At 28.2% G+C, this 10,983-nt stretch overlaps 2 protein-coding genes and 1 long non-coding RNA gene across 3 annotated transcripts; 2 read left to right on the top strand and 1 right to left on the bottom strand.

Moving 5' to 3' along the window:
• The first annotated feature begins 1,560 nt into the window (after window positions 1-1,560).
• Window positions 1,561-5,388, top strand: LOC114132208 (testin). The gene is given in 7 exon segments (XM_050203407.1): window positions 1,561-2,343; window positions 3,211-3,421; window positions 3,520-4,260; window positions 4,263-4,444; window positions 4,505-4,609; window positions 4,680-4,838; window positions 4,909-5,388. Coding segments are annotated over 7 exon segments (1,677 nt in total). The 5' UTR covers window positions 1,561-2,271; the 3' UTR covers window positions 5,116-5,388.
• A 546-nt stretch (window positions 5,389-5,934) lies between these two features.
• LOC114132216 (nuclear speckle splicing regulatory protein 1) lies at window positions 5,935-8,221 on the bottom strand. The gene is made up of 4 exons (XM_027997616.2): window positions 8,032-8,221; window positions 7,413-7,524; window positions 6,865-7,017; window positions 5,935-6,790 (listed from the first exon to the last, which is right to left on the bottom strand). The coding sequence occupies exons 1-4, from the start codon at window positions 8,049-8,051 to the stop codon at window positions 6,014-6,016; spliced, it is 1,062 nt and encodes a 353-aa protein (XP_027853417.1). The 5' UTR covers window positions 8,052-8,221; the 3' UTR covers window positions 5,935-6,013.
• Window positions 8,222-8,555: 334 nt separating this feature from the next.
• On the top strand, window positions 8,556-10,749 carry LOC126551326 (uncharacterized). The gene is made up of 4 exons (XR_007605211.1): window positions 8,556-8,851; window positions 9,008-9,285; window positions 10,071-10,186; window positions 10,598-10,749. It is a non-coding gene; the product is annotated as an uncharacterized LOC126551326 (long non-coding RNA).
• The last annotated feature ends 234 nt before the right edge of the window (window positions 10,750-10,983 follow it).

Below are 10,983 nucleotides of genomic sequence, written 5' to 3'. Positions count from 1 at the left end.
TGTACAAGTGCCTGCCCATACCTCCTCATGTAACTGTTAAGTTCACTGACAGTTTAAAGTTTTTCAAATGCGTAATTTAAAATTATTTTTATCGTCTAAATCACGATTTACGGTCTTAGCAGCATAGTTATAACTTATAGGTTTTATATCGTATTTTATTCTGTTGAAATTTTATGTTTATCAAATTTCGTTTGAGTGTGTTGATATTGCAATCATTTTTATTGCTATTATAGTCGTATAACTCGATATAGGTACCGCATGTCTATATAAGGAATATAATAATAATGTATCAGAATGACATGAATTATGAGTTTTTGACTATTATCTAATCTAGCTAATGGGTTTTTTCTGTTTGTCTGCCTGCATACGTTCCAATTTTATACTTTCAAGACGTCTGACAGTGCTGGATTAAGTGTTTCACGGACTGTTAGCAAATAAATCAGACGGGCCTAATTTGCTAGTAAAAAAGGTTACTACTACAATCACTACAAATTAAAAAAACAGTATTTTTTTAAATTTTATTTATGAATAGAAATAATAATCGTGTCAAACACTTTTTTAAATTATAGTTGAAATGAATGCTAAAATATATGTTATATTATACATTGGATTTCATATAACTTTATTACTTTAAACTTTAGATAAAAAAAATTTAATCGGTCAACGTTCAAGTTCATTTAAAATTATTATAAGCAACATTTATGGAAAATCTCGTTTAGAATTTTCAACTCTTAGGCCTTATAGCTACAGAAAATTTTTATAAATTCAAAATTCAAAATAATTTGCAAATATTCATGATTTTGACGAATTTTCATCAATATTTGAACTTTAAATATTAACATCATTGTAAAATCAATACATTCATCACTTCGTTCAGAATATAAAATATTACTGGCCGAATTTTGTCGAGGGTCTTAAGCAGTGCATAATTTGCTTGTAGATTAATCCGGCACTGCTTACAGACTTCACTTATAATCACGGTCGTGGACGTCTATATATCCGCGCTTACGAATTTAGTCGTAGTTAAACTTTTAATTGGCAATTTCGGATGTAAGTCGAGTAGGTATGTCGGTATTTTTCAAATAAGAATTAATAACCGTATACACGTGCACTACGTGTCTTCACCATTTCCTACTTTCCTAGCATCAATTGACGGTTAAAGTATAAGCAATATAATAATATTTAATATTACAATACATCGATTTATGGTATCAAGTATAGACCCAGGGCCGCAGCTACACATTATTCTAGGAGGGGCAAGCTCTAATTTTGCCACCCCTAAAAATTTGCGCCCGGGGAAAAATACTCCCCTAGCTGCGGCCCTATATGGACCCCCTACAGTCTTAACCTTGATCACAGAATAGATTTTAACCTGTTCAAGGCCTTGAATGTTAAAATTTCAACTTAAATCCGAAACTCTGAACACTTAATTGGATTCTAAATAACAGACAAACGACTATAACGAGTATATAATTATATTATATAACCGAACGTTATCAATTTTATCATTCATTAATTATATTATTTTCTTATCGGCTTCTAAGCCGGTCGGCAGGTTTTCGTGGGCCCCATGGGGGGCCGTAGACCGTTGCGATTGGAGAATAACAAAATAAATAATAAATGTAAACAATAAACAGTCCAAATGGTAATCAAATCGACGAAATTCGCCAGTCGGCATTTGGCACTCGACCGTTACACAGTCAAGTCAGTTGAGCACTAGCCGTTGGAGCGTTATTTCCTACTATCGTAATAAGCTCGTGCCTCCCGCCACCGAGGAGAGGTTTTCAATCGTCTTTCCGCGTTCGACTCTCTCCCCTTCTGTTTATCGTGTCCCCGACCCCTACTCATCAGTCCACAAGTCGTCGGTACTCGGGTTTTGTTTAGTCTCATTGAAATTCTTCATCGTTGACGTCATCCCCAGACGGGAGGTGCGTAAACAACTCAATATTATACTTGGTGCTGTATCAATACACAATATTCGTTATTGTAATATTGTGTCGCTAACCGTTCGTTTTTTCTTCCACTCGTTATTTCGATAAACTTAATCTGCTATGACCATACGACACGTTCAACGCTATGACGATGATTCATCGTTTCGTCATTCAGCTAACAGCTTCCATATTTTGCTTCGCGCTTGGCTGTTAAAATAATTCGCACTCTGTTTTTACGACATTAGGCAGTACACAATATTCCAACGAGTTGATACGTTTTTTCTTCACAGCTTCAACACTCGTTACATCTTACTAAAAGAAAAAAACTTGACGCCGGACAATGACTTTGGAACCGGAAGAGCACTTTAAGACACCCGAATGGGTTTCAAGATTGGAGAATAAACACAAAAAAGTACGTACATACCTACAATATTTTCGTTATTTAAAATCGTCAATACTATTAGGTATTTTTTTATTTAACAAAATAATAACTGCTTGTTTTTGTACAAGAATCATTATATATAAGTTTAAAATTAATTTCATATTTGTATACCAATCTACAGTACTTGATAGTAATCTAAGAACTTAACCATTTCAAATTATTAATAATTTTTTTTAGTACAATGTGAATCGTAAATAACAGGTTCATCCGGTCTAATTTTATTTTTTAAAAAGTAGGTACCTATCTACATTTTTTTCATTTTAGTATGCATCTATATTTTACTCTTAATTAATAACTAACTATTTAAATTTTTTTACAATAGGTACTACATATCTAAAATAGTAATTTATAATATAAGAATAATTTTTGTTGGTAGGTATAAGTTGTAGGTACTTATTATTTTGTAATATTCATCAACTGACACATTTTTAATATAATATATAGGTGATTCAAGGGTTGATGTGATGTTTAATGATACATAATATTATATTGAATTATTTTTAAAGCATATTAGGTAAATTGTAATTCATATTAGTTGTGATTTATACCATTCATTGCAGTTTTCCTGTGTACACCGTACAGGTATACCTATTATAATATATTATATTAAATTATATTACATATATTTGTGCTAGATTTGCGTGCATTATAAAAAATACTTAAAAAAAATAATAGGTACCTACATCTACAGATAAGGTTTTTTATAGGCTTATACCGGTTTTTGGACAATTATTAATGTTTATAATTCATCAATAAAAATGATCCAGAACTGGTTTTAATAACAATATTTAATTTATAATTATTATTTATTATATAGATAATTATTTTATTTTTCAGTTTCATAAATTAGCTCATGAAGTTGGATCTGGTTCAAGTTGTTTAAAATGTGGAGATGCTTGCCCTGGCTTGGATTTACATTTTTGGCGAAAGGTGTGTATGAATTGTAAATGTAAAAAAGAAGAACATAACATTGTAGATGAAGATCAATATAAGCAATTGGACATTTTGTTTAATGATTCAAAATCAAATTACCAACCAATAAAAGCAGGTATGTGAAAAAATAAAAAATAATACTTTAGTATTGTAAAACAAATAGGTTTATGTATGTACCTATATTATTTAATTGGCTTAATTATTGTATTTCAGTGTTGAATATGATTATTAAACCTGATGATAAGTTAATCAAAAAACAAGAAACTGATCAAAATCAAAATGAATTTAAGTTTGATTGGGTGCCTCCAAATGTTCATAAAGATCTAGCTTCAGAATACATGCAGTTGTTACCATCTGACAAATTACCTATTAGTGGCAGTGAAGGAGCTTTTTATAGACGCAAACAGCTTGAAAAACAGGTTCCTTTACATGATTTTAATGCAAACGTTTGTCATAATCTTACTGTTGAAGAAGCTGATGCTATGGGTTCTTATTTAAAAAATATAAAAGAGCATGCTGTTGGTCAAGGCTTGGTCAAAAAACTTACTGATAACACTATTAATCATCCAATTCCATTGTTTAAAAATATGAATCTTACACCAAAACCATTTAAAAAAAGTTATAACCAACCGCTCGAAGAAGAAGAATTTCCGCCTCCTCCTCCGGAACTTTTGTATCCGTCATCTAATATTGCATTAAAGACACCGAGTACATTCATTGGGAATAAATGTTATCCTGGAAGCAATAAACCAGAAGTCAATATTTTAGACACTGTTAATAACAACCCAGCTGAATTTAACAGGCAAATTATTACTTCACAAAGGCCAAATTCAAATATTGCTGTATCAGAAACCTTACCTCAACAACAAACAAATTTCTCCTCAAATATTCAGAATGACAATTACAAACCTTTGCCGCATGATAAAGATAATGGCGAATCATTAAAAAATTCCATTGGGAAGGTTCAAACGAATTCATAACATCTAATGCTGATATGTGTATTTTATCTAATGGCAAAGAGTTGCGTTGTAAGCAATGTAATAAGAATGTAATACCTGGTCAAGTTGCTGTCATGGCTGAACGCACTGGGAAAGAAGTATTTTGGCATCCATCATGTTTTATTTGTACTACATGCGAGGTAAGTTATTTAATACTTTACTAATATTATACTATTTTAACACATTTTTCTTTTGTATAGGAACTATTAGTTGATCTAGTATACTTCTACTATAATGGGAATGTTTATTGTGGTAGACATTATGCTGAAATCTTAAATATACCACGATGTAATGCTTGTGATGAGGTGAGATAACATTTTTATAATTTACATTTTAATTCTATGGCAATCATTGGGTTATAATTTTTGTTTCTAGTTAATATTTTTGAAAGAGTATACAATTGCCGAAGAACATACCTACCATGTTCGACATTTTTGTTGTTTTGAATGTGACAAACCATTAGCTGGATTAGAATATGTGTCGATTGAAAAACAACCTGTTTGCTTAGATTGTTATCAAAATAAATATGGAAAAGTATGTACATTAATTATTAAAGTATAAAATGCAGTATGTTTTATGAATGAGTATTTATAATTTTGTTTAGAAATGCGAAACCTGTCACAATATGATAGTTGCTGGTGAAAATAGAATTGGTTGGCAAGAGCTGAGCTGGCATGAGTCTCCAGCATGTTTTAAATGTTATCAGTGTTACACATCTCTCTTAGGTAAAAAGTTTACTGTTAAAAAAGGAAACCGGCCTTTATGTAGCAGAGAATGTGTAATAGCTTTTAACAATTCTACAGAACTTTAAAATTGTGCTAAATTTTATTTTGTAAATACAAGGAAATTTATCAAGTATTTTTGATCTTTAGTGGTGGAATAGCGATTTTTAATATTCTACCACTAAACAACTAATATGCTTAATAAATCATCTTGTGTAAACATATATATTAATATTTCTAATAATATTTTTTCAAATATTTTATTAAATTAAAAAGACAATACAAACTTAACAGTAAATCAAACTAATGTTTGCTATACACATTGATTCAATACTTATAATATAATTTTAATTTCTTATCACAAATATTATTTTTATATGTTACAGAAATATTTGTATGATAAGTATTGAATTAAATATTTATACATTATTTACTTTTAGTCTTTATTTTTACATAAAAAAAAGAAGGAAATGAATAGTTTATAAAGACACTTCATTATCATTTATTTATATTAAATTATGTATTGTTTTTTTTTATTTTTTAAAATACTCAGATTATCAAATTTAATTATTTATTATAGCTACATAATATATTTTAAAGTAAAATTATTTTTGCATTCCAATAGTGTTCCTATATCAATATATTTAAATATTTTTTTTTAAATTTTATATTTTAAATACACATTTTTGTATCACAAATCCTATTGTAGATTATAAATATAATTGAACAGGGTAATTTTTTATTAATATGCCATAATTTTCAAACTACTGTGTACTGTGATAATTATACATCTGCCATTTATTATTGTAGTTTTAACAAAATTTTTTATTTAAATGTTTAGAATTATTTATTTTTTGTGTTGAATTATTTTATGATAAAAAAAAACATTTATAAATAAAATACAATAATATTTTTTGGATAAGAAATGTATTTGTATTTCATATTTATCTTACACATATTCTTAATGATAGAAAAATAATGTTACCCTTAAGATCTAACATATTGTAAATTAGTTTGTTTCATTTGTCTTTGAAAATATCTTTGACGTGCTTCTTCGAAAACATTACCAACCGTCCTCTTTAACCAAATATTTATTTTGGGTTTAATTTCTTTTGGTTTACTTTCAGTTTTCTCAACTTTTTTGTCTTTAGGTACTTCTTTAGTTTCTTCTTTTAGTTCTGGTTTTGGTTCTTCATTTGATGATGTATCCTTTACATCAACTTTTTTTATTTCAGTAATTGATTCTTTTTTTACTTCCGATTTATCGACAATTTCATCCAGAGATTTGTTATCATGAATTTCAATTTTTCTACGTTTTGAATCCTCAGACGAATCAGAATCTGATATGTCAGTATCTCTATCATCATTAGCATTATTATCATCATCATCTGAAGTGTTTGAAGAAGCACGTTTTCTATATTGGCGACTTGCATCAGATTTCTTGGTTGGTTTTTTCATTTCATCAGTTTTATCATTTGCATTTTTACATAATTCTTCATTAAATAAATGCCTGTAAAAACTACCCATGTCTTTCTGTTTCGTCACATCATTAATGTCTTCTATCATGGAAAACTTTAAATCTTCTTCGTCCAGTTTTTTCAACTCTTCCAGTTTCGCTTTGTACGAAGCAGTTACAAATGCTTCTTTGTCCTTGAATTGGTCTCCTTCAGCTTCTCTTTCTTTTTGAATTAACCTTTCATTTCTACGTTCATATTCAATCTTGCGTTTCTCAGCTTGAACTAATAAATTTTGTATGTATCGTGGCTAAAATGCAATAATTACACAATTATTGGGTGCAAGTTTAAAAACAAATATTTATTATTTTATATTACACACACCTTAACATCTTTCTTTTTTTCAATGTGATGTTCTTTTTTTTTCTCCATATCATCATAAACTTCATCATATTGAAATACAGTTGCATCTTCTTTGAGTGCTTTGTCAATAGATAATTGTGCACTTCTTTGTTGTGCTTTAGTTTGATTATTTGTCTAAAAATGTATGAAATAAATTCAATTCTTAAAATATATTTATCAATATGATAATTTTGATTCAAATAAAAAAATTTTTTCCTGTATTCTATCTTTAAGAATGACGATTATATACTTATATTTCATTTTAGATTTGTATAATGTATCATTTAGTACATAACTGATAATTTCATATTAATATATTATAATCATGGTAATAACTTATAATATGTAACTTAGAACGGGAAGTTAGTAGCACATAGACATTCATACTACATATTCAGTTGAATACAATTTTTGAAGGATTGTGTAATTCAAAAAAGAAACACAACTGAAATATTTGATCGTTATAATAGCACAGCAAGTTAATTTTGTTTATAAATAATTTTAAAAACTGTAATTATACTAATAAATACTTGAATCGGTTTTTTTTTTGTCGTTTCAGAATCAGAATCACTATCGTCGCCAAACACATTAGAAATCTTCTTCGGAACAGCTGTTAATTTTTTAGGTACAATTAATCCATACCTAAAAAAAAAAAAAATGATAAATTATTTAATATCCCGTAATAAATATATTCTTTAAAGTTCTTGCAATTCCTCGGGATACAGTGTTAAATGACTAAACATGAATATTTAACAACCTATGAGATACCTATAATAGCACAAGAATATTGTTCGTTTAAAGCAGGCATGTCAAACAAGCAGTCCTCCACCTTCTTTTGGACAACAGGGTATTTGGAAAATCAAGTTAACAAAAATAAATAAAAATGTTCTTAAATAGGTGAGTGAGATATGTCTTAATATATGTTTTCTATATTAATTATGTTTAGGCACTTTATTATTATACAGTTTGTAGTGATTTTTTTTCAACAAGTTTTTTGGGCAGTTCAAATGGTATTCTATTTCTTATTTTTGGTTCAGTTGATACTTTACGTTTGACATGCCTGATCTACGACTGCATTACATCGCAAAATATTATTTTTAATAATTTGTTATTCCTAGTTGATAGTGAATAACACAATTTTTCGCTCACTTTTTATTATTAGATTCCATGATGGCGTACGAATGGTATATGACGATTTGAAAAAGTACTTTAGAAGAAGTCTGTGTTGATGTTTTTATTCATTATTAAGAGTAAATACTAATTACTATTGACTGTAAATTGTAAGTATTAAACAATAAACATTTATAGTTAAAAAATGACTACCTATGTTGACATAACATGCTATATTCTGTTGTGAATTTGTGATAATATCGATAACGAGTGTTTATATGATAACAATATTTTTATTATTATCACTCTGTTGAGTAAAAGTCGAAATTACATCCGAAATTTCGAATTTGAAAATAAATAATGACTTAATTATTATTTATTATAAACGTTCAAGATAATTAGTTTTAGAATTATTTATTAAAAATTTAAAAGGTAGATAATAAAATCTGAGTTAATATTAAAGCTAATAATTATATTATGTTTACAAAAGCTGAAATTATGTGTAATCCATATTGATAAATAATAATAAATTGACTGATTTGAATTAAACTTCATAGATGGCAGCATATAGCCCATATTTGGCGAGCTCAGAGAGTCAGAGACTGATAGAACTTCAATGGCTCGGTTTAATCATTCATCAGATCATAGATACGTCTCAAATCTATTTAGTCGTCGATCAAACATAAATGATAAATTTGAAACTAAACGGAATACTTGAAGGATAGAAAGTGCATAAACGTTCGTATTAATTTTTAACAATACTTTGAATACCATAAAAAGCCAAAAAAAAAAGATGAATTTGAGAAGGTGAAAAAAATGAGTCTTCATGATCTATTGTAAAGATGGCTAAAGTTTAAAGGTACCTACCTATCATTTATAATTCTTATAGAATCTATCATGTAATTATCTTATTATATACAATGGTTATTTTAATTCTCTAGGCCTAAAGGCCATATGACCTATATATTATATAGTAATTATAATAATAATTATTATTATTATAATTATTATATAGACGAGCTGCGGTTCCAAACTTTTCAGTTGACGGTGTCGTCTTTTGGATAAAATTCAGCCACCACGTACCTCCGTGAATTCTGCGAAAGTCCATGAATAAATGATATGCATCAATTCACAATTCACAATCAACACTTGTGGCTCGTTCGTCTTGGTAAAAATATTTGCCAAGTACGAAAATTGACAGAACTTAACTAACAAAAGCCTTTCTCGGGAAATCGTGCGCGTCATAATATTGTCATCCGCGACGCGTGTGAGACTTCGTACAATATGACGTATGTAAGTATGATAATTTTAAAATATTAGTCATACAAAAAGTTCGGAAACAGTCGTCGATAATTAGATACCTAAATAATAATCCGTTATACGAGATTATTATTACTATTATGGATATGATAAAAATAATTAATGTTTTTTAATAGGCTTAAATTATTTTTACCTAATTTAAATTTAAATCGACAAAAATAATTACATTACCTACATTTATACTAACAATTTTTCTTTTCGCTCGGCCGGGCCCCCTTTGAAGTGGACTTGCACACTCGGGATTAGCACTAATTAAGATTATAATATGTACCTATATAGTATATATTATATTATATATTGTACGAGTAGTATATTAGCGTCGCAGTCTGCAAAAGCCTGAATAAAATGGTGTAGCAACAAGTTTTTTTTTTTGAACTTACCCGTCTCTATTTTGTATCCTTAGCTGCAGTTCGTGTATTTTTATATACGTATTATATACTACATGTCACTAAGTCCATCAATGGATAGATGGCTGCTTGTTATCTCAATAAGTTTTTTCATTCTTTTTAAAATGTAGGAACCCAACTATAGTTTATATTTAACCTTATAAAATCATTCGTACTTATTATAAAAAAAATATAATGTATAGGTTTTACAAGTTCTAAGTTTATAATATATACGTTACACGTCATTATATTATATATTATAATTTATATTTCTATATATAATATTTATATAATATGGCTGTTAAAAAGTGTAATGTATAGACGTTTATATTATGTTAGTTATACTTATTCATTTTATTATTAAATATACAGTAGTGAATCGACGTTAACAATGAGAGTGCTGGAAATAAATTTCTGAACGTATACACATATTGCATCTTTCAAATATTCACAGACTCGCCTATCCTATATATTCCCCCGTGACAGAAGTAAGTATGTAAAAGTTTACACACGTGTCGCTATCTCACACAATAATGTATTGCCGCGACTACAGTATTATATATATATTATTTATGGTACGTATAGACGTGTATATTATAGTCTATATAATAGTATAAATAGGTTTATTATATTGTATATAATATTAGCCATAATAATGTAACTGCGCAGATCATACATGCTCCTCTTGGGTGTCGTTAACCATCACGCGAGCATATTAAATCATTTACAAATATATACATATATATATATATGTTTTATATAACGCCAAAGGGTGAAAAAGCATTCGTTACAATTTCATCCAATTTTATTAACACGTGTATCAGTGCTCTCTATATGACTAGGTATCTAAGTCTATTCATTCGCGAATGTATTATTTATCTTGTCGAATTTCTGTTTAGAAACGTATATATCTACACCGTGTCAGCAATCTATATATATATATATATATATTTTATATGGTGCCTAGATAAAATACAGACTTGGAATTGCAAATTGTGATAATTATGGCGTTTGATTGAAACTATTCAAAAAAAAAAAAGACGTCTGTTAAAATAGTAAGTATATAATGTAATATAATGCCTAGCATATTACAAAAACATTTTTATTACTTGTGTGCATCTATTGCAGCGAGAAAATTACGTATAATATAAACTATTGTAGAATGTAAATAATGTATTTATTTATATTTCAATTCAATATTTAACTTATAAAATAAATTAATCTAAAATATATTAAGTATATGTTTAATAGATTTTTGTACATCATATAGGTCGGAATCGTGGTA

Source organism: Aphis gossypii, chromosome 3, assembly GCF_020184175.1.
Source record: "Aphis gossypii isolate Hap1 chromosome 3, ASM2018417v2, whole genome shotgun sequence".
Classification (NCBI taxonomy): Eukaryota; Metazoa; Arthropoda; class Insecta; order Hemiptera; family Aphididae; genus Aphis; species Aphis gossypii.
The sequence above is the reverse complement of the archived record's forward strand: the minus strand, read 5'-3'. Positions and strand labels throughout refer to the sequence as shown.

Coding starts and splice junctions, on each gene's coding strand:
- LOC114132216 (XM_027997616.2), bottom strand. CDS start 8,051: ATGGAATCTAATAATAAAAA. Junction 7,018..7,412: donor CAAAAAAAAAACCGATTCAA/GTATTTATTAGT, acceptor ATACATTTTTAG/ACAAATAATCAAACTAAAGC. Junction 6,791..6,864: donor AAAAAAAGAAAGATGTTAAG/GTGTGTGTAATA, acceptor ATTGCATTTTAG/CCACGATACATACAAAATTT.